Source organism: Terrapene carolina, unplaced genomic scaffold (assembly GCF_002925995.2).
Source record: "Terrapene carolina triunguis isolate 2854851 unplaced genomic scaffold, T_m_triunguis-2.0 Scaffold85, whole genome shotgun sequence".
Lineage (NCBI taxonomy): Eukaryota > Metazoa > Chordata > Testudines > Emydidae > Terrapene > Terrapene triunguis.
Window position 1 is genome coordinate 34368679 of NW_020664436.1, and position 24101 is coordinate 34392779.

Below are 24101 nucleotides of genomic sequence, written 5' to 3' on the forward strand. Positions count from 1 at the left end.
CCCCCCCCCCCCCCCCCCCCCAACCTGCACCCTCCTGCTGTCCCAGCCCTGGGTCACTGGTAACTCGCTCCCAGGGCGGGTCATTCAGCAGGAATTTTGGATGTGCAGAGAACACAGACAGGATTGGTTCCCATATGGTTACAGAACTGCAGTAAAGAGGAACAATTTTCAGCTTGTGTGATTGGAGGATGTCTGGATGCATATTGTAAGACTGTCCTACATAAATGAGGAAAAGTTGAGGTGCCTTTATTATTCTTTTGTTCCACTCTTTGTTTCTAGGGGGAATTTGCCAATGCACTATCACTGTCTTCCTTTTAAACAGATAAAACTGGAGGGGGAAAAAAAAAAGCAATGGCTGTTGAAAATAGCAATTGCAGTCCTAAAAAATCACTGGGAAGCATTTCTTGCTCAATTTTATCCTACTTTTTCTACAGCAAGTTACAGTGGATCAGTATATTTGATTTGGGAGAAATGAAGTAACAGCTGCCCAAATTGAGCTTGAGCACTCCTGAATTTTGAGGGTGTTCAAATCTGGAAGGCAGGTGCTAGATTCCCTTTCTGAATATTATCTATATCTGGAAAGGAAAAGTCAATTTCTGCTTCCATGGCTCAGAAGTGGAAATCCTCCTACGTGCCTAATACTGTATCTAAAGCTGCCCAGGTCCTAGTAGAGCCTCCCCTCCCTTACTTTTCATTTTAAATTCTAGTGGGATCCACGTACCTCCCTTGCTAGGCTTCAGATAGAGAGGTGCACTGTCCCTTTAGTCCACCCAATTCCTTCTTTGGGGGCTGCAAGGTGAGGTCACACCAATATCCCTAATCCAGTCTGGGGAAGTCTTCTGAAGGGGATATCTGGGGCAAAGCCTTCTACTCCTTGGGCTGGGCACACTTGTCCCCCACTCACAGTGCCACCCTGTTCTAGCAGCCAGCTCTCCATTCACAGCAAGCTGCAGCATGGCTCAGCTACCTCACTCCCTCCCCCTCCCTTTCCTGTTGATAGCTGCCAAGGGATTGCTGGGAAATGTAGTTCTTTCCCTGCTCCAGGGCTGGCTCTATAGGCAGGGAGCTAGGCAAGGAACTACAGCTCCCAGGGTCCCATGGGTTCTCCGCTTCTGCAGCTTTGCGAAAGGGGAGGAAGTGAGTTTAAAAAAAAAAAAAAAAGGATGGCTGGAATGCCGCCCCCTGCAAATGTGCTGCCCCAAGCACCTGCTTGTTTTGCTGGTGCCTAGAGCCGGCCCTGGCAATAATCAGACAGTTATAATTAATGCATATCAGTGTGTGGTCCCAGATTAGATTAAAATTATTTTTAAACACACATTCATCCTTTTTTGCATATATCTCTTCCTCATGGTGTCACTGCAAGTCAGACTTAAGAAGGTTGTTTGAGTACCCTAACTGTGCATTTCTGTACCTTGACTTTGGATTCTTTAAAATTTAGTCTGAATTCTGAATTTCTTGGGTCTATAATCTAGACCTTATTTTTTTGATAATTACAACTTTCCTCTTACATATTTTACCCTAAATTACTGATATGTATTTCTCAAACTTAACTCCTTACTAATGAAATTTTGTCTGGGGAATTTTTTTTATTATTAAAAAGTTCATCCATGAACACTCAACAAGCATGTGATATACTAATGACTGGAAGATATGTAGTATCCATCTTAATTTTTTTTTTTTTTTAGATTTGTGTTTAACTTTTAGGGCCAGATTCACCAATGTGTTCTAGCTGCTTTGCACCATCCTACAACAGTGCAAAGTAGCTGGAGCATGCTGACCGGTTAACAGATACTTTGCCCTCCTACCCTCTACGTTCCGTTGCACCACCTTAGTTTTCCTCCACCTGCCTTCAGTGTTTAGTAGGTCTATTTTCAAAAATTGCCCATTGCATCAGATCTATTAAAAATCATCTATCTCCCGTTTTTTGTGTAGATAGATAATTTTTTTTTTAATGGAGATATCTCCTAGAGCTGGAAGGGACCTTGAAAGGTCATCAAGTCCAGCTCCCTGCCTTCACTAGCAGGACCAAGTACTGATTTTGCCCCAGATCCCTAAGTGGCCCCCTCAAGGATTGAACTCACAACCCTGGGTTTAGCAGGCCAATGCTCAAACCACTGAGCTATCCCTCCCCCCCCAAGGAGGGGAGGGAGACATAATGCATGAGCTGAGACCATTTGGGACAAAAATAAAAGATCAAATACAGTGCTTCATTTCTCATGAAATCCATTTTTAAATTAATTTTAAGGTGGAAATTAATGAATGGATTTACTTGTAAATTCAAAGAAAATTTATTCTGTACTCAAAGAGTAAGTGCTACAGTTTTGGGGAGGATACATAACAGAGAGGGTGAATCTTCTTTAAGTGCAAAACTCAACTCAGTCTTAACCATGGAGCTGTTACTGGCACCTCTATATTGTTCCATTTTCAGTACTGTTTTAAAAATAAAAACCTTTTTTGGTTAATTTTGGGGCTTTTTTTTTTTAAGTGGGATCCCACACTTTGTGATATTTATTGATCTTTAAGGGAATAAACAGTATTATTTTGCTGCTGCTTTTGTTTCAGTGAAAGTGATCTTCAACTGCACTGCTCTCCAGAAATATATGTTAGATTCTTTTTGCTTTGGAGGGATCCCTTGCCTTCAATATTTACTGTCCCCTCACTAGTACTGGTTCCTGGCATTGTGGCCTGCTCCAGCAGTTATGAAGGAACAAAGATAAGAGATGAGGGATAATAAAACAGTTGAACAGAACCTTTTAAAATAATTGCCTTGAGGTAACTAGAGCTAATTTGGCTAAGCATATATCACAATCTCAGGTAAAATTTTCTGCATTTACTATTACATTTCACTGTTGCCCTGTGAGTCAATCAATAATATAATAATGTATAAAATCATCTCTAAATATTGCATTTTTTTATCCATAAAAATTTCTGCTCTGCCCTATAGTAACTCCATTTGTCATTTCAGCATTGATTCGTGAGGTGGTTGAAAAGAGGTTAGATGCATTTGATCAACCAGAAGCATCTGGTCAGCCTGCTGGGCAAACAGAAGCATCTCATCGAGGCTCCGTTCAGATAGAAGCATTACATCAAACAGAAACTCAGGAGCCTGAAGCTAAGTGAAGACCAAACCAAACATCAAGTAATCAGGTAATGGCCAATAAACACTTGGCCTGGTCAAAAGATGCGTTCCTGGCTATTTACAAATCTCATACACTAGCCTTGGTGAAGGATACCAAACAATAAGATTAGCAAAGCCTAAAATAATTTTTAAAAATACTGACATAGCTAACTTGACTAAAGAAGAATGCAGAGAGGTTACTACTAGCAAACTACAGAAGGATGTGAGTGAAATTCTGTACAGTGTTCAGTTCAGCATTGGGGTTGCATTTCTGTATAACAAGCCCAAGTGCAGGTTCTTTAAATTGAAAAAGTAATGCTGCCTGACACTTCATACAAGGGGCTGTGATCAGGGGAAGGAGGGGACGGGACTATATTAACTTCACACTAATAGACACTAATTTGCTAAAAGTAACTTGCATATTTTCATGCCGCAATACAGTATACACCTCTACCCCGATATAACACGAATTCAGATATAACACGGTAAAGCAGCGCTCCGGGGAGACGGGGCTGCACACTCCGGTGGATCAAAGCAAGTTCGATTTAACGTAGTTTCACCTATAATGCAGTAAGATTTTTTGGCTCCTGAGGACAGCGTTGTATCGAGGTAGAGGTGTACTATTATCCTAATATTTTTAATCTCAGAACAGGAATGTCAATTCCTCAAATTTCAATCCTTCCACATTTTTCACTTTAAGACTCAGCATGGCTATCAAGATAAAGTCAGACCTGTGTCTTTTCTCTCTCACCAACAGAAGTTGGTTCAATAAAAGATATTACCTCACCCACCTTGTCTTTCTAAGGTTATGTCTACACTTACCATTTAAAGTTCAAAAAGTCCCTTTTTTGTGCTAAAACCGCGGGAGCGTCTACACTTGTTAATGACTTTTTGCGGTGAAACTCAGAAGTTTCACCGCAAAAAGAAAATCACCTTCACGACAGGCATACAGCTCTTACTGCTGTTCTTTTTTCACTGCTGTGAAAGTGAAGACACATTCTAGCAGTGTAAACACCTTTTGGCCTCCGGAGGATATCCCACAGTTCCAAAAGCGACCACTCTGGCCAGCATCTCCACTGCTCTGATGCACTGACATCCACCCCTCCCCTGTAAGCCCCAGGAAATTTGAAGCTCCCTTTCCCTTTGTTTGTAGATGTGGCGGGGAAAGCAGCCAGACAGCAGGAGGTTTTAAAAAAAATGCCATGGAAGAAACAAGGAAGTAATGGGGCTCCTGAGACATGAAGCAGGGCAGCACAGGGCACTGAGCAGGGACCCAGAATACCTTCCGCTCACCTCCTGCCCCCTTCCCACAAGACCTATTGAGAGAGCTGCACTGTGGGATAGCTGCCCCACAGTGCTGCTCTCATCTGCGATGGAAGTGCTGGTAGTGTAAACACTCTCTGATGCCTGAGGAATTGAGTGAGTACACAAACCAGCGCTTTACTTTCACTGGTGAAACTGACAGCGCAAAAACTCTAAGTGTAGACATACCCTAAAGTCAGACCTGACAGTCTGGAACGGGGCAGGTATATCGGTCTTAGAATGGTTAAAGCCCTGTTTTCTGTGAACTGAAAGAGGTTACCTCAGGTTAATTATGGACACCTGAGGCTAATTAAGGGCAGCCTGTGACCTTTCAAAACCTCTTCCAGTGAAAGAGAGAATAGGAGGGAAGGAAAGGGAAGCAAGTTGTAGAAAGGTTGTGTAGAGCATGGGGAAAAGGCTTCTCAGAGAAAAACAGCTCTTTAAATAAATAATAAATTAATGGAGATATCCTATCTCCTAGAACTGGAAGGGACCTTGAAAGGTCATCAAGTCCAGCCCCCTGCCTTCACTAGCAGGACCAAGTACTGATTTTGCCCCAGATCCCTAAGTGGCCCCCTCAAGGATTGAACTCACAACCCTGGGTTTAGCAGCCCAACGCTCAAACCACTGAGCTATCCTTATCTTTACCTCGATAAGGGAAATTGTGTGTGTATTTCTGTTTGGGGAGGGGCCAGGCAGTACCCCAGTGGAAGTTAGGAAATGGTTTTTTGTGTTTTTGGTTTTGTTTTTCATTTAAAGAAACCCCCAGGGCCTATTCTGTAAATATTGTAAATAAACCAACGTGAAGAACTATACCTCCAGAGTACAACTGATTTACCCCCAGCCCTCCTAACACCAGCGCCTTGGTGTTATGAAAGAGGTGTGTTGTCACTATCTAATCCTGTTTGTTTTAGAGGATAGTATGTCAGAACATCTTAAGAGTATCCTCTAGGGAAACAAAGATCAAATTTTAAAATGCTAACTTGCAAAATATTAATTTTCATTTGGTTTTGATAGATACACAGTGCTAAAATTATAGGAATTAATAATTTATGTAGAGAGCAATCTAATTTCATTGGTCTTTCTTCAAGACAGGTAGAAAACAAAAGTATTTTTCAGCCAGTGTTAAAATAATAAGGAAGAGTAAATTACATTTCTGTTTTGACTTTTAATGTGTTTGTCACAAACAAAGGTTATGAAACTGTAAATGCTGTCATCATTTAATTAAGTATTAGCCATTTAATTTATAATACATATCTTTTAAAAAGCTTATACACCTTTGCTGAAAGTTACTATGTTTACCATTAGATGTCAGTAGTACATTGAAACTAAAATAAACTTTACTTCTTGGTAAACATTTTTCTCTTATACACACACTATCAATTCTGTTCTTTTTTCGGTTTCTATGAGTGGCTGAGGCTGCATGCACATTAATTTAGCAATTGTAATTTGCAGCCTATTTCAGGGTAAAATTATTCATAGCATTGTTCCTGATTGTCATATATTTTGAGTTGTGTGACAGTTTTGCTAGAACCTCCCCAGACTTAGCTAACTTTGGTTTATGAACTATACTCACTAAAGGCACGAAATAGGTCAGAGATTACTTAGAGAACCCTTGTCAGATTTATTAGTGTGCCCCTTAGGTGTGAGGTAGTATCTTCTGAGTACCTTTTCTAATACAAAATCCTAACACTGAAATCTCAATCAAAATTACTGCATTCCAACCTGACAAATCGAATATGACTGCAGAGGGAATGTGGGAGAGTTAAGCATCTGGCACCTTACATTTCTGTTGCATAAGGACCATTACAGTCTAGCATAAACAATAGTACTAGACTCCACATGAGCAGCGCGGAATTGGTGGGCAGAATTCTGGGAGAGAGAGCATGCTGCACCTTGGGAAATGATGCAGTAGTGACTACTTTTGTGTACATTTCCTGAGTTTTCAGAGAGTCTTTGTCTGTCTTTGAGAGCTTCTGCCAATGAAAAGCCTTGCTTCATTCTCCTCACCCACATAGTACTGGCAGAGACTTAAAGCCATAGTCTTGTCTTGGGTTCTCTTTTTAGTTATGCAGGTGATTGGACTAGAAGACCTATCGAGGTCCCTTCCAGTCCTACAGTTCTATGATTCTATACTTTCCTATTGATTCATTCAGTGTTAAACATACCAGGCACTGATGGCAAAAAGCACCAGCAACTGCTGCCCCACGTTCCTGGTACATATTGACATTCCAAGTAGAACATTGCCTCTTAAAAGAACACCTCTGCATTCCACCGGCATCAAAGCAGTTTAATAATTAACTATGCTGATGAAAATAGCCCCACCCTGTCAAAACTCTCTCCTCTTGTTCCTCCTCTCTGTGGTACTGTGTGCAGTAGTCAGCATGTTAGGCCCAGATCTTAAAGTGGGATCTTAAAAATTCAACACTAATGGAAAAATCAGTATTTCACATTATATATTCTAAATGAGGGCTTCTCAAAGTGTTTCATAGTGTTAAGTACTATTTCATGCAAATATTGCCTCATGGACTACTTGCTCTTCTAACATCAATGGAACATGTTATCTTCCCTCCCATTTGGAATCATCATATTTTTATGGCAACTAGATAATTGCTTAACATGGAAAAGTCATACTGGAAAGTGTTTATTGTAGTTTAGCTGTCTTTTAATTACATTTAGAAGTTGAAAATAAGGAGGAGCCAACCAGTCAGTTCTCCAGGACCCACCAACCACAGTTTGAGCAACTGCACATTTGAATGCATGCTGCTTAACTGACTGCTCAGTAGTTGAGAAAAACACTGATGTATGTACAGTATTGGATATTTGAGTTCAAAGCCAGGACAGCAGAATCTTGAGTAGTTTTTAAAGATTGTCTGTACTTCAGTAAAAACCCCTTTATGTTTGTTAAGCTTTGACAACAATCAACATAGAGTATTCCATTTTAGTCTTCTGGTAGATTGTTGTCATCTTATCACCTAGGGATTGGGAACTGTACCTTTAACTGTTTAGCTTCAGAGATAGGAAGACATAGGAAGGGGTCTGCAGAATTCCATGTTCTGTTATGCAGATACAGTTGGAACTTGTCCCTGAATAAAGAGTATCTCTTTCAAGCATGTTGGGCCAAGAGTGATTCCTGGACACCATGAGTCAATAGAAATTAAAGAAAATAACCTGAGTGGCAGAATGGAGCAACTAAAAGCTCCATCAGAGCTGAAATTTGCTGAAATGTGGAAAACAATTGAAAGAAATTTAAACAGAACTTCACTCTGTAGCTGCAAGCAACGGGTGCCAGTGATAAGGAAGACACTCAGAAGGCAGTCTTTTTTCTGACAATAGCAGGTTCCAATGCACGTGACGTGTTTAACAGTTTTCAATTAACTCAGGCACAGAAGGCTTACTATGAAACTGTATTACAACAATTTGAGCTGTTTTGCACTCCATATAACAATGAAACATGTGAGAAAAATTTTCACCTGAGAATACAAAAAGAAAGCGAACCTATAAAAAAGTCTGACTGCTGTAAAGCAGTAGTTTTCAAACTGTGGGTTGCGACCCAGCACTGGGTCGCAGCAGCTCTGGTCAGCACTGCTGACCGGGCCGTTAAGTCCCATCGGCAGTACTGCCCGGCTAAGGCAGGCTAGTCCCTACCTATTCTGACACTGCGCTGCACCCCAGAAACGGACAGTAGAAGGTTCGACTCCTAGGCGGAGGAATCACAGGGCTTTGCGTGCTGCCCCCGCCCCACGCACTGGCTCCACACTCCCATTGGCCGGGGGGGCGGTGCCTGTGGGCAAGAGCCACACGGAGCCGCTTGCGTGCCTCCACCTAGGAGCCGGACCTGCTGCTGGCCGCTTCCGGGGTGCAGCACGGTCCGTGGTGCCAGAAGAGGCAGGAAGTCTGTCTTAGTACACCCACTGTGCTGCTGACCAGGAGCCACCCAAGGTAAGCCCGCACCCCAGTCCCCTGCCCCAGCCTTGAGCCCCCCCAAACCTGGAGCCCCTTCCTGCACCCCAAACCCCTCATCCCCAGCCCCACCCCAGAGCCTGCACCCCCAGCCCAGAGCTCTGACCCCCTCCCACACCCCAACCCCCAGCCCTGAGCCCCCACAAACCCGGATCCCCCTCCTGCACCCCAAACCCCTCGTCCCCAGCCCCACCCCGCAGCCCACACCCTCAACCCTCTGCCCCTCCCACACCTCAAACTCCTCATCCCCAGCTCCGTTGGGTCACAGGCATCAACAATTTTCTTCAACTGGGTTGCCAGAAAAAAGGTTTGAAAACCACTGCTCTAAGGGTTTATCTACATAGCACAAGATGTGCAAAGGCAAGCCTATCCACGCTAGCTTGATCTAACTAGTATAGGTAGCATTAGCAGTGACGACAAACCAGTGTGAGCTTCAGAGCAGGCCAGCGAGCCAAGTATGCATAGGCACCGACTCCCTGGGTCAGCGGGGTTCTGGCAGGTCCCCTTAGAAAAACAGAGTACACGTTTGTGCACATTCAGCACTTCTTTTGGGAGACACTATTTCCTCATACTGCCATTTGGGTTGTGTTCAGCACTCAAGATGTATCGCTGGAAGATACAAGATGTTCACAGTAGAAGAGCATGACCAAAGGCTCCAGGCAGTTCTAGGAACAGCCAGAGCTGCTGGGCTAACGCTAAACAAACAAAAATGTAAACTCCATATAATGGAAATAGCATACCTGAAAGATACATTAACACAGCAACGTGTATAGGTAGACCACAGTAATGTTGAGTGAGGCCATCACCAACACATCTGTGCCAACAGAACAGGAAAGGGTACAAGGATTCCTTGGAATGGTGTACTATGTTGGGAAATTTTTGCCTAATATAACTACTCAAACCAGCAACCTGGAAGTGCTACTGTGCAAAGATGTCCAATGGACATGGAATGAAATCTTAATAGTGAGTTTGAGAAACAGAAGGAGTTAAGGAGTCAGGAGGTATTATGACAGTAAGCACAAAACTAAGTTGTCCATTGATGCCTCCAGAAAGGGTAGTGGTACAATCCTCTTACAACAGTGTAGTCAACTGGAGATCAGTGGCTTATACATCATACATGCTAACAAAAACGGAGTGTCAATATACTCATATAAAGAAAGAGGCTTTTCCTTTAGTACTTGGTTGTAAAAAGTTTCAGGTCCTTTTTTTATGGGAGCGTTAGTTGAAATTAACCATAAATCACTTATTACTATTGCCAGAATGGAGCTGGCAAACACCCTCCCCTACCCCAAGAATACAGAGATTATTTTTTCAATTACAAATGTATGATTTGCAAATTGACTAGAAAGGGTAAAGATAAAAGGGGGAAACATAGGGGTGACATCATTGTAGGGGTTTACTATAGACCACCAAATCAGAAAGAAGAGGTGGATGAGGCATTTTTGGAACAAATAACAGAAATATCCAAAACACAAGATCTTGTAGTAATGCAGGAATTTAAATACCCAGACATCTGTTGGAAAAGTAATACAGTAAAGCACAAAATTCCAATAAGTCCTTGAAATTCAGGACAACTTTTGTTTCAGAACGTGGAGGAAGTAGCAAGGGGGACAGCCATTTTAGATTTGATCGTGAGTGACCAACACAAAGGAATTGGTTGTGAATCTGAAGGTGGAAGGCAGATTGGATGAAAGTGACCATGAAATCATAGATTTCATGATTCCAAGGACAGGAAGGAATGAGAGCAGCAGAATAAGGATAACTGACTTCAGAAAAGCAGATTTTAATGAACTTAGAGAACTGGTTTGTAAGCTCCCATGGGAATTAAAATCTACGGAATAAAGGAGTTCAGGAGAGCTGGCAGTTTCTCAAGGAGACAATATTACATGCACAGCTGGAAACTATCCCAATGCGAAGGAAAGATCAGAAGAATAGTAAGATGCCAATATGCTCCATCAGAAGCTTTTTAATGACCTAAATATTGAAAAGGAATCCTCCAAAACAAATTGAAATATGGCCAAATTGCTAAGGACCTATCTTTTAAAAAGGGAAATAAAGAGGACCCAGAGAATTATAGATCTATCAGCCTAACTTTGATACTTGGAAAGATACTGAACAAATTATTAAACCATCAGTTTGTAAGCACCCACAGGAAAATAGGGTTATAAATAATAGCCAGCATGGATTTGTCAAGAACAAAGCATGCCAAAGTAACCTAATTTCCTTCTTTGACAGGGTTACTGGCCTAGTGAATAATGGGAAATAGTAGGTGTTTTATTTCTTGATTTTTTAGTAAGGCTTCTGACACAGTTCCACATGATTTTCTCATTAGCAAACTAGGGAAATGTGATCTAGATGAAATGACTATAAGGTGGGTGCATAACTGTCAAAGTAGGAGAGCAGATCTAGAGAGGTCCCGCAGGGGGGCAGTCTTGGGTCTGGTAATATTGAATATTTTCTTTAATGACTTAGATAATAGAATGGAGAGTATGCTTATAAACTTTGCAGATGACATTAAGCTGGGAGGGCTTGCAAGCACTTTGGAGGACAGGATTAGAATTCAAAACAGCCTTGACAAATTAGAGAATTGGTCTGAATTCAAGAAAATGAAATTCAGTAAAGATAAGTCCAAAGTATTTCACTTAGGAAGGAAAACTCAAATGCACAACTATAAAATGGGGAATAACTGGCTAAGTGGCTTCAGCACCCTTACGGCTGAAAAGGATCTGGGGATGATAGTGGATCATAAATTGAATATGAGCCAACAACGTGATGCAATTGGGAAAAAGCTAATATTATTCTGGGGTGTATTAACAGAAATGTCATATGTAAGACACGGGAAGTAACTGTCCTGCTCTACTCAGCACTGGTGAGGCCTCAGCTGGAGTACTCTGTCCAATTCTGGGTGTCACACTTTAGGAAAGATGTGGATAACTTCGAGAGAGTCCAGAGGAGAGCAACAAAAATGATAAAATTATTAGAAAAACTGACCTATGAAGAAAGGTTAAAAAAACTGGCGTGTTTAGTCTTGCTTGAGAATGGGGAGGGGGGGGGGGGGGGGGACACACCTGATAACAGTCTTCAAACATGTTAAGCCTTGTTATAAAGAGTCTAATTTACTTGGTTCTGCCTCAGTGCAAGGAGCTGGATTTGATGGCCTCTTGAGTTGCCTTTCGGCCCTACATTTCTGGGATTCTGTGAAACCTGGGAAAGATTTGGGGGTTGCAGACATACCCTCTAGAGCATTTGACAAAAATACAGTGGAGCAAAGTCCAGAGGTAGGCATTGTTCATCTCACTTTGATTTAAAAAAAAAACCAAGAAATACTATTCAGTCCCAGAGAAAATGTGGACTGTGATTGCCAGAGCAACAGCTCAACAGTGTGGCCAGGACTGCATGTTCCCAGCCCCTGTCACCAATTCATGGGGGAGCTCTCAGTCCTAGATGGGATTTTGTTTAAAGACACCAGGATGGTGATCCCTAAAGTGTTAGAGAAAAAGGATACATGAAGGTCATTTAGGGATTGAAAAATCTAAGAGAAGGCCTAGAGACATTTTATAGTAGCCTCAAATGAACAGCAGCATTGAGGAAACTGTCCCACACCAAGCAAATGAACCCATGTTAATGGCATAGGAAAAAATGCCCCATGGGAGCAAAGTAGTTATAGATATATGCTTATGTTGGCTGGAAAAAATGATGTATTTGTTTTAAACTGTTACTCTAATTTCCTTGAGATTGTTTTACTATTACGATTATTATTATCTGTATTATTGTAGCACATAGTACTAGAAGATACTACAGCTAAACAAGTGATTGTACATGTCAAATCTTTTTTTGCTAGGCATAGTATTTCTGACATAATAATGTCTGACTGGACCACAGCTTACTGGGCATCGGTTTAAGCAGTTTACAGTACAGTTTGGGTTTAGACATGTAATCACTAGTCCCCATTATCCCCAATCCAACAGGTTGGTGGAAAGTGGTGTTAAAATCATAAAGTCGTAACTGAAAAAGGCTGCAGAGTCAGACTCTGATCTGTACTTAGCACTGTAAAGTTGCAGGATGGCCCCAATAAAATATGGTCTGTCATATGCAGAAATATTGTTTATCAGAAAACTGAGAACTTGAATGCTTGTAATGGTAGAAGCTGATGTCAGAGGAAGTGGGGACTTGCAGAAGTATGAAGAGACAGATAATGCTAAACATAAAAATACAACCTGATTTGGGAATTGGGAACTGCCACCACTTCCTGAAAATGATGTAGTGTTCATCTATGATGGAGATCAGTGACAGTGCTGTCACATGAGATTGCCCCACAGTTAATGGCTGTCACACCAGACAGACACATGCTGAGGAGTAGGCAACACCTTTTCCAGTTTCCAGAAGGGAGGGAGATATGAAGCAGTGAGTTGAGATAATACAACAGGTTGAGACAGACAAACCCCAGGACATAACACTACCAGAACAAATTACCATCTCCTGGCAACAGTAGTACTGATATTTCAAGGGAGATGTCCACAAGTCCAAGGAAACAGTGCAAGGCACCTCAGAGATTAATTGAACATTGTTAATAAGTTTTGTTAGTAGGTAGGTTATACATTTTGGAATTGTGTATTGTATCACATTATTTAAGTATTATCATTAAGTTTGCCTGGGAAAGGAAGATGTGATTTGAGGACTGTAACTTTTAGTGGCATAGCTTCACAGACAGGAAGTTTGGGAAGTGGTGCTGCAGAAGCCCATGTTCTGTTATGCAGAGGCAGTGGAACTGGTCAGTGAATTGAGTATTTCTTTCAAGCACCGTGGGCCCAAAGGGATTCCTGAACACCACAGACTATTGACGTCAATGGGGCCAGGATTTCTCCCTTGGTTTCTGTTTCTGGTTTTGATACTGCCTTCCTCAGTGACCCTGAATAAGTCATTCTCTCTGTGCCTCTGTTTCTCTGTGTTTAAAAAATTGTATCATTTCCTAACTTCATGGGGATGTTGAGGCTTGGTTCATTAAAATGTATAAATTATTTTTAGATCCTTTGGTGGAACATTATATGTCAGTGCAAAGTATAATTTATTATTAAATGTGATTTTTATATCTTTACAGGGGGCTAACTATAGCTAAGAAGATTGCTCTTGATCATTTGTGAAAAGAAGATTCAATTTGTTTAGGAAATTGTTCCAAGAAGGGAGCAATAAACTGAAGATTTTTATTTTTGCAAATTTTTAACAGTCTTTATGCTTTATTTCCTATAAAATTTACTTAAAGAAAGAATGGCTGCATGATTATACGTGTAAATAGTGTTTAGTATTAATCCTTTTCAAACTTGGATTACTATACAAATAGTTAATGAATTCACTATATGCACTGCAGTAATATAGGAATATTGGCTTAAGAAAGTTCTATAGTACCCTTTTTGTTAAGAAATCCAAATCAAGTATCCATTGCAGATATATTGCATCTTATCCTTAAAGTCCATTCTGCATTTGCCCTGTTACTTAATAAATCCTGGAGTGTGTACATGCATGTATATATGAAGAAAATAAAGCAAGTTCACTCAACTCTAAAAAGATGTATTGCCAACTTCAGTTTAAATGAATGGCATTTTTTAAAAAAAATGTGACTGAGTGTACTTGTTTATGGTGTTGCAAAACTAACAAATTATCAGTAAAGTCAGCCTCGGATGTTTCTCTACCCAACTGTGCTTGGCTTTTTCCCCTTTAATGAGGGTTGAAAATAATTTTGGAAAGTTACTAGAAAATTGCAATCCATCCATTTTTCCTAGAAGGTCAGTTGTATGATACAGTGACATTTCTGCTTAATTAGTATTTGTGAATACAGTGCAAGCTTGTAATCATATTTATACTTTTCAGATTATATTAGTGAAAAAAATGTCATGATGATAATATGTTGCAAAAATTCTCCTATGATAAAACTTCCACAGTGCAATATAACAGGAGTATCCATTCTCTTTGATCCTGAAGTATGGAACGATAAGTGTTCTGTTATCAACAGCTAATAGTTCAGTTAGTGCCCAATGTTTAAGATAAACCAGATTCCATCCTATTTAAATACAGTACTGGTTTAAAGATAACCACAGAATGAATCCTATGAAAGTTCACATAATGAAAAAATCTCAATACCTGTATATGCTATATTTAAAGTAAAAAAAAAAATTATAGCATCCATTTCTGATTCTCTGCTTTTGAGTGGCTGTATTGTAGAAGAGGAACATAATTTGTCTGGGCGGGCAGGCAGGCAGCCAGCTTTCTCTGTTTGAATGAGAATGTTCTAAGCTAACCCTTTCTAGGAAGAATACTGACATTTATGTAAAAACTTGCTTTCCACAAACACGTGTCAATAAAATATCATTGAACTTTAATACAAAAGGTGCATGATTATGGCTGAAATAAATTCATCTGAATGTTTAAATGAATAGGATTTTAACACTATTTTCCCAGATCGACTGACCACACACTTTCTGGACTTCATGATCTATATTATGCATCTTCAGTTGACTGATTAGGCAGTAGGCAGATTCTTCTACATTTCCTTTCCTCTGCCCCAAACATAAAATAACCAGTAATCTTGGAAATATGCAGAAGAGGACAGTTAGGAAGTAGCCTGGTGTATTTGGATGGAGTAATATGGTAAAGGGCATTCTGGAAGGTTGGCATACCTGGGTGGGAAAAGAGTTACAGTTTGCTTGTAGTATATGATGTACAATAGTTGTGGTAGTGATAGGTGGAGAAGATGATGTATGCTGTTAGGCGACTTAACTTGTCATTTCCTTGGGTTTGTGTCAGGCATAGTAGATGTGGGGCAACCTTAACTAATGCACAACAGAGATTTTGTGTATGAATATACTGTAGATTAGACTGGTAGCATCACATATTACTAAGGTTGTCCGACACTTCCCATTCTAAGACCCTGTTTTCAGTTGCTTATAACTTTGCTGGACTTGAACTGTTCAGGCTGAAATTCTACATGTCATGTCTGCCTCAGGCTCCTTTTTTTTAAAACTTTCAGCCAAAACAGTTCAGTTACTTCTGAGAATGAGGCTACTGAAATAGATATGGTTTTGTCCATATTAAAAATACTGACAACTTTTTATTTTAGAAGCTCTAGCATCCCCATACTTTGAAGCAAGGACTTGAAATTTGGCAGGGGGTGGCCTTTGTGTCAGGGGCGGATCTTTTGCTGTTCCTGTGAAAGTCTGTTCCTGTGAAAGTCTGCCCAAATTTGGCCAAGTTATAAGCCTATGAAAAACAGCAGTTTACACATGCTCAGAAATGTGCTACAGCTTGGCAACTAAAAACACCAAAGATTTGGTCATCACTGAGCATGATACAGCCCAGAGCTGAGCTGAACTTTCCCTGCAATTGCAGCCCTAGGCTGGATCCAGGCACTGGAACTGAGAGCACAGATTCTCTCTCTACTCTGTTCTCCCTGCTGGGCCCAAGCAACATAGTGGAGGAATATACCTGATTTGGACACAGAGGACAAAACAGCCAGACCTGGGGTTGTCGGGAGAATAGATTGGGACAAGGAGTCCTGAAGAGGGAAAAAAGATGATAGAGTCATATCATATGATGATGATATCACCCTTTTCATTCCATTTCCATCTCAGGAGGATGTTAAATAGTAGCTACTAGCGTCAGACATTTTTAAATCAGCAGGTCCATATAACTTGCATCCAAGAGTTTTAAAAGAGCTGGCTGAGGAGCTCACTGTACCATTAATGTTGATTTTCAATAAATCTTGGAACACTGTGGAAGTTCCAGAAGATTATAAGAAAGCTAATGGTGTGCCAATATTTAAAAGGGGGTAAATGGAATCACCTGGGTAATTATAGCTCTGTCAGTCTGACATTGCTCCTGGCAAGATAATGAAGTGCCTGATACAGAACCTGATTAATAAAGAATTAAAGGAGGGAAATATAATTAATACAAACCAATGTGGGTTAGTGGCAAATAGATCCTGTCAAATTAACTTAATATCTTTATTTGATGAGATTACAAGTTTGGTTATAAAGGTAATAGTGTTGATATAATACACTTGGACTTCTGTAAGGCTTTTGACTTGGTACCCTATGACATCTTGATTAAAAAACTAGAATGATATAAAATTAACATGGCACACAATCAGTGGATTTAAATGATAGGTCTAAAAATGTAATTGTAAATGGGGAAACATCATTGAGTATGTTTCTAGTGGGTCCCACAGGGATTGGTTCTTGGCCTCACTGTTTTGAACATTTTTATTAGGGACCTAGAAGAAAACATTACATTTTCTCTGATAAAGTTTGCAGATGATACAAAAATTGGGGGAGTGGTAAATCATGAAGAGGACAGGTCATTGAGTCAGAGTGATCTGGATCACTCGGTAAGCTGTACACCAACAAACAATATGTATTTTAATATGGTTATATGTAAATGTACACATCTAGGAACAAAGAATGTAAGCCTTACTTACAGGCTGGGGGACTCTAGCCTAGGAAGCAGTGATTCTGAAAAAGATTTGGGGGTCATGATGGACAGTCAGCTGAACATGAGCTCCCAGTGTCACACTGGCCAAAAGAGCTAATCCAATCCTCGGATGCATAAACAGGGGTATCTTGAGTAGGAATAGAGGTTATTTTACCTCTATATTTGGCACTAGAGCAATGGCTGCTGGACTACTGTGTCCAGTTCTGGTGCCCACAATTCAAGAAGGATGTTGAAAAAATTGGAGAGGCTTCAGAGTAGAGTTATGAGAATGATTAAAGAATTAGAAAAAAAAGTTTATAGTGATAGGCTCAAGGAGTTCCATCTATTTATCTTAACAAAGAATGGTTAAGGGGTGACCTGATTACAGTCTATAAGTCCATACATGGGGAACAGATATTCAATAATGGTCTCTCTTCAATTTAGCAGAGACAGGTATAACACAATCCAGTAGCTGGAAGTTGAAGCTAGACAAATTCAGATTAGAAATAAGGCAAAAAAAATTTAACAGTGAGGGAATTAACCATTGGAACAATTTACCAAGGGTCATAGTGGATTCTCCATCATTGGCAATTTTTAACTCAAGATAGGAAGTTTTTCAAAAGCTATGCTCTAGGAATTATTTTGTGGATGTTCTATGGCCTGTTTTCTACAGGAGATCAGACTATATCAGTGGTCTTCAACCTTTTTTCATTTTGCAGACCCCCAAAATTTTCAAATGGAGGTTTGGACCCCTTTGGAAATCTTAGACATAGTCTGTGGACCCCCATAGGGAGTCTGCAGACCGTAAGTTGAGAACAACTGTTCTATAGAAACGACAACCTTTCACAGACCCCCTTAGACATAATCTGTGGACCCCCCAGAGATCTGTGGACCACAGGTTGAAAACCACTGAACTGTATGATCACAATGGTCCTTTCTGGCCTTAGAATCTATGAATCTATATAGTTTCTGTGTACAGTTACTGTTTATTCAACAAAATGTCTAGCTCCTTATCCCACTGTGCAAGGCTCATTCAAATAACTTGCTTCTTCAAAGAGGTCCACAAATGCTGACCCACACCAGTAAAATGCTGCTGTCTTTCCCAAAAAGCTGTTAAGTGGCACCATCGGCCACGTTTCAATCATTGACTATTTAAAATTCTGCCACTCTTACACATGCCAAGTAGCGTCACAGGCCCAGGTTCCACAAGATTATCTGCATGGGCAGAACTGACCCCAAATAAGACCCCACAGAGATAAGCTGGTACATTTGTGGCCTTATTGCATGAGTGGTCCTATTGAAATGAATGGGACCACTTGTGGAGCAAGGAACTACCTCAAGGTGAGTAAGGATAGCAAAGTCAGGCTCTTAAGGCATGATTCAAAGCCCACCAAAGTCAGTGGAAACTTTTCTACTGACTTCATGAACTTTGGATCAGGTCCCTAGATTGCAAACTCCTTGGAGCAGGGACCACAGTTTCCCTGATCTTGTGCAGGGCCAAGTATGATGTCATCAGTTAAGTAATAATAATCAGAATATACAATAAGCATTTAACTTAGCGGGACAGATACTCCTAGTTCTATCATGTCCAGTGCCCCAAAAGCTGTTGATTTTGGACCTGATGGAATTAGGGGGTTCAGTCTCACAACTAGGGGTTGGTGCCAGTATACATTTTTGTGAAATGCTGCAAGGGAAACACTTTGGTTCTTAGTATTATACTAACATGAGAACAGTACATTCCTAAAACAACTTGCGGTGTGTGAGCACTTCCAGTTCCTTGACAAGGCGTCTAAAAGGAAAGTCATACAAAGCAGCACAAACATGGAACATGCTCTTAAATCAGTATCTAGGAAATGCAGTAAGAGGAACACTGGGCAACCCAAGCTAAAATAGAAGCCAGGAGTTCTCTTCTTCTTGCCCACTATAAACCTTAGTTCAGCTGAGGAGAAATGAGCTGAACACAATATATATGTCTATAGATATATTTGTATGTTTAAGCAATTGTACAAGAACAGTTCACCCTTATGAGAATATTACTTCTGCAATGCTGCCAAAGTCACTATTTGCATGATTATCTGCAACGTAAGTAGCAGTTTCATAAGATAATTTTGCCTTCGTGGCAGGATTGACCTGCAGAACTAACTTCTACAAATATGTTACCAATTCATTTTGGAGTCAGCATTCCTGTCTACCCTCTGGGTTACAGCATGCACGCCTCTCTACAAATCCTGTATTATCATCTGTCCTAAAGAAATACTGATTGGATGAAAGTTTAAGGGAAGAGGTTAATCACTTGATTTTTTCCAAATTAAAAACAAATCGCCCTTGACACGGGGGATCATATGCAACAGAGGTTATGCCGTCTGCAACAAGAAATCTGTCAATCAGTGGTAAACTTTGATCAGCCTATACAATGTGCTCCGTAGCAAAATTACATTTTTTTCACTTCACCTCTGCTCTGGGAGTAGGTTTAGTTTTTTGATTTGCTGAATTAGACTTTTATTACTTTTGAAAACATCAGTCTTGTCCATAGCGACTCTCAAGACCTTGTGGGGAAGGATTTAAGGGGCATTAGGAGGAACTGTAGAGACCGCCGTTAAACATAATTAAATAAGGAAAAGCATCACACCAAACAGAGTATCTGTTATTCCAAATGTTCTCAGTGCAGTTCCATTTCCTGAGAACTAAAATTAGGCTTCTCTTCTTTACAAATCTTTGGGTCTGGAAAGTACCAATAACTTGTACAGTGGAATTGGCACTAGAATATTTGTGCATCAAAAGCATTTCCTTTGGCAGCAAAGATGGAACAGGAGCTGCCCTCTTGAGGCAAATCTCTTGCATAATAGAAGCCAAACTCTATCTGACTACTAGTCTACGATACACTAACTGGCATACTTTGCACTAAGCAGCTTGTACCACTAATTAGGTCACTCTGTTCCCAAATCTGCCCTCAACCAGACCCTTCCCTCCCATCCCACCTCTCCATCTCCAGTAACTTCCAACTGCCTCAGTTTTCCCATCTGCAAGGTAAAGATAATACTAATCTTTGTAAGACAGTGTGAGATTTGCTGATTAAAAGGACTAATAAAGTTCTCATTGTTAAGAGTAACTGGGAGTAGAATTGGATTCTATTCCTATATTTAAAAGCTGTGGTTGTATCTGTTTAGCCAAGCCTTGATTAGTAGTAGCACCCATGAACATTCACTTCTTTTTAAGTGATGAATTCTCCCTTTTGGCTACATGGAAGATTCATACCAAAATGATATGTGCAAAAGTAAAAAATTGCACCATGTTCTATCCAGGCAACCCCACAGAAATCAAATAGGCTGCATGGGTTTAACTATGATCAGAATTTAGCCCATTGCTAATAAGGTCCCAGATCTTGCAAGTTTAGGGTGCAATACAAGTTCAGGGGTCTGCCCAAGCCGTTCTCATTACAGGTTTGGGGTCTAGAGCCAGACCCGCAATGTATTTAGGCTCCTAATTTCCACTGAAATACCTTTGTGGATCTAGACCTACAACAATAAAGCATTAGTATCTGATCTAATCTATCTAGATCTGCGGGTCCCAAATTTATTGATTTATGTGCCACTTTCTTTAAAAGTTGATGTTTGAAGTAACACATGCACACTTCTCTTATTTTTTTTCCTTCACATTTATTTCAGGCCATAGTAGGTGTAAGTATTTCTAGACTCTAGTAAATAAATGCCTAAGGAAGTCTAAAGAGTTCAATTATAATATCCTCTTTAAAAATCTCAGGTTTTCAAACAGTGAATCAAAAAGAAACACAGTGAAACAGCCATTATTATTTATGACTGTGGAGACAGGAGGGAATTCCCCAGACATCCGGTGCCTCCCAGCCCTGCAGGGGCCAGGCTGCATCTTCTGCATGGCAGGGAGTGCAGAGGGAGCGCCTGCTGTGCAGCAGCTACCCATGTGGAGCCCTTTGACCTTTAGGCTCCCTGCGGCTGCAGCTTTTGCAGGGGTTCTGAACTGGCCCCGCACATGTGTGACTTTTTGGACAAGAGGCGCTGGTGGCATGATATGAAATGTCATGAGTTCACCTCAGTAGCTCGAGCTGTACAGCTTGGAGACAGCTAAAGGCTAGGCCTTGCAGAAAGTCTGTTGTGCATCAAATGACAGTACAGTTACGCGTCTGCACACCACTAAATGCAACTACTATGCTGGCATGGTCAGTGGGTGTTATTCACCATTATGGCTGAAAGTGGCCAGGAGATTACATTTGGCTTCTTATGCATTTTCTGGTGTATTACAGGCAGTGCATGCAACGACTGTTCATTTGAAATGGAGAGCCCTTTTTTTGTTTGTTTGTTTTGTTTTTTAAGTTTTTTGCGTACCACTTTCAAGAAGCTTACTACCACCAATGGCACACGAACCACAGTTTGGGAACTCCTGATCTAAGTTCTTATATTGGCACCCATCAATGAAGTATCTAAGCATCTCCCACAAGTAAAGAACCACAAAGATATTTCTCCCCAGCTGGCAAGAGTCAAGCTTAGTTATTTTTTTTTTTTAATTTATATGGAAAAATGAAGAGAGACACAAAACTAACTTCAACAATAGGTCTGAAAAGAAGAAATGTGAGACCAGAAAAGTGAGTATGTTTTAAATTAGGACTTTATATAATTGGGGGGGGGGGTTTAAAAAAATCTCCATTATTATTTATAATACCCTTTCTGAGGTTTGAAAATACAAACTCTTTCCCTGATAATTTTGGGCCATTTATTTTGTTCCCCTTTTTAAATAAGAATGTGTTGAATGGGCTAAGATCTACAGATATCTACTGGTAAAATAGACTGCAGAAGTTAATGGGGAAGGTAACAAACAGTTAAAAAAACAAAAACAAAAAAAACCTGGGACCCAGAAGTGGTTGTGGTTACTAACACCCAATAATTTTTAAAATGCGGTTACCATGTTGAGGAAGAAGTAGAACACTGTGCTATGACACCGACACGCATGGCAGCATCTCCATTAAGAGACAAGGGCAGTTACAAGGGCAAAGCAACACTAATTGACACCCTTGAAGCATGAGAAGTCAGTATACATGCACACCATTTGCAGAGCCCTCTGTATGCATAGGGATCCAATGGGACACATTATTAGTTTATAGTATAACTATATTTTATTCTACATTTTATAAAGTTTCAGTGGTTTTGAAGGGTCTGATCCTGAACTCCTTATTCAAACAAAAATCACCTTGGGATCAGCCCATAAATTAGCTTATTATAGCACTGGCACATTACAACTATTAATGTCTGCCAGTGTTTCCGTTATAAACTCCTACTTTAAAGGTTCATAACTTGGCAATAAAATGGACTGTTGTGGACTCAAATTTAGCTTAGCAAAACTCAATCCAGGAAAAAATTTTATTACTGTTATGTGCAATTATTTTACAAGACTTAATTAAATGTTTTGAATGAATTTGCTTGAAAAAGGATTATTTTTTGGACTGGGAATATGCCATGTACACTGAACTGCTGAAACAGGACACTGCTAGGATTGCAAAGTGAGGCTATTCACTAACCCACAGAAAAATCAACACCAATATTCACAAGTCACAACCCAAGTGGAGGGCAGTGGTAACTGGCGGCCTCTGTCTGCCATTGTACCAGGGAGAGTACAAGGAGACAGAGTACAAAGAAAGGAATATGACTACTCCTTTAAAAAATCTGGAAAGCGAGCCATAGGAATCTGTAATCAGTTAGGGAGGTATCATTTGTTTGTGTCTAAATGCTGACTTAAAATATTACGTCTGATAACTGAGTGGATAAGGGAGCAGAAATGCATGTGACAGGAAAACCAGGTCACTGCCAATATATATACAGGGATGCACATGAATAGTTGGTTGTTCTTTTTGCTTGCCAGCAGACTTTCTTTTGTTTTCTGGTGTGTCCTGGAGTGCTCCTGAAACATGCAAGTGTTATCCTTTCAAGAGTAAAAGAAATGTTTAAAAGACTCCATACTTTTTCAGAGGACTTTTGAGTTTAGAAATGGTTTGCTGTCTGAGGGAAGTAAATAAACAATTGAATAACTATATATTTTATGTTATTTCAGATAACTCCATGGGGCTAGTATAGAATGTAATTACTGGTGGGTTGCTAAGGGAACTTTATTATGTTTGTTGTAAATTTTGAATTTTTCATGCAAAAACAGTCAGTGAAAGCTGCAGTTCCAGGCTGGCTTCTTATACCTGGGATGGTAGCATGAACGTTCAGCCCATGACCTTTTGGGAAATGCAGTTTATTACTATTTATTTGTGTTGTGATCATACGTACTGGAACAAGGGGTTCTGGGGATGCTGCCACACACCCTGGCTTGAAGTGGTTTCCATCATATAGAGGGTTTACAGTTTGGTTCAATGGATCTCAGCACCCGCACTATACAAATTGTTCCAGCACCCCAGGTTGTGATAGTGCCTAGAAGCTCCAGTCATGGCCCAGAATCTGACTGTGTTAGGTGTTGTACAAACACAGAACAAAAAGACAGTCCTTGCCCCAGAGAGCTTATAATCTAAATATAAGACAAGAGACAACAGGTGGTTAAAGACTGATAAGGTGGAGCACAAGGAAACTATGAGACAATGTGTAGTTATATCACATGACCATTTGATTGCAGGCATTGCTATTTATGAGTGGTTAAAGAACGTGAAAGGAATTTCTGAACAAAATTATGATAGATGTAGAGCAATCACCTACCATTCACTAAATAAATAGTAACAGCATGAAAAATATAGGATAAAGGTTATATTTAAAGGAAACACCCAACAATGTTTTGTTCAGTGTATAAAATCATTGGATCACAGTATACGATCCTTTGCATGGTTATTTCTGAAACAAGGAACAAAGTGCATTCTTTCTGACTTCATAAGGAATGTCCTTTAAAATAAAGATTGGCCAGACACCCTAGAGGAAGTACCTGATCTGATACTATGGTGGTGGGGCCACCTTAGTACCGAGAGTGATAAGAATACATGTAATTTAACTGAATAGGTGGAGACTGATCAGAGAAAAGATTCAGATCCTTTTGGGTGAGGGATTATGGGTATTTTCACCCACAAAGAGAGCTGATTTAAATAGCCAGATAGCTAACAAATTGGTTCAAATAGTCAACGTATTGAATATTTAGGACTGGAAGATTGAGTATTAAGATCCTACTTCTGCAATGAGCTCTGCCTGGGAACAGAGGTGCACCCACTCAGAGCTCCTAGCAGGATAGGGGCTTTTTAATTAATCCAAAT

At 40.3% G+C, this 24101-nt stretch overlaps 1 protein-coding gene across 1 annotated transcript in view; it reads left to right on the forward strand.

Moving 5' to 3' along the window:
• RSPH3 (radial spoke head 3) overlaps window positions 1-11603 on the forward strand; it is a 27005-nt gene extending 15402 nt beyond the window's left edge. The window contains exons 7-8 of the mRNA XM_026649574.2: window positions 2966-3147; window positions 11519-11603. Of these exons, the coding sequence (XP_026505359.1) occupies window positions 2966-3120 (155 nt within the window). The 3' untranslated portion in view covers window positions 3121-3147; window positions 11519-11603. The remainder of the gene's footprint in view (window positions 1-2965; window positions 3148-11518) is intronic.
• The last annotated feature ends 12498 nt before the right edge of the window (window positions 11604-24101 follow it).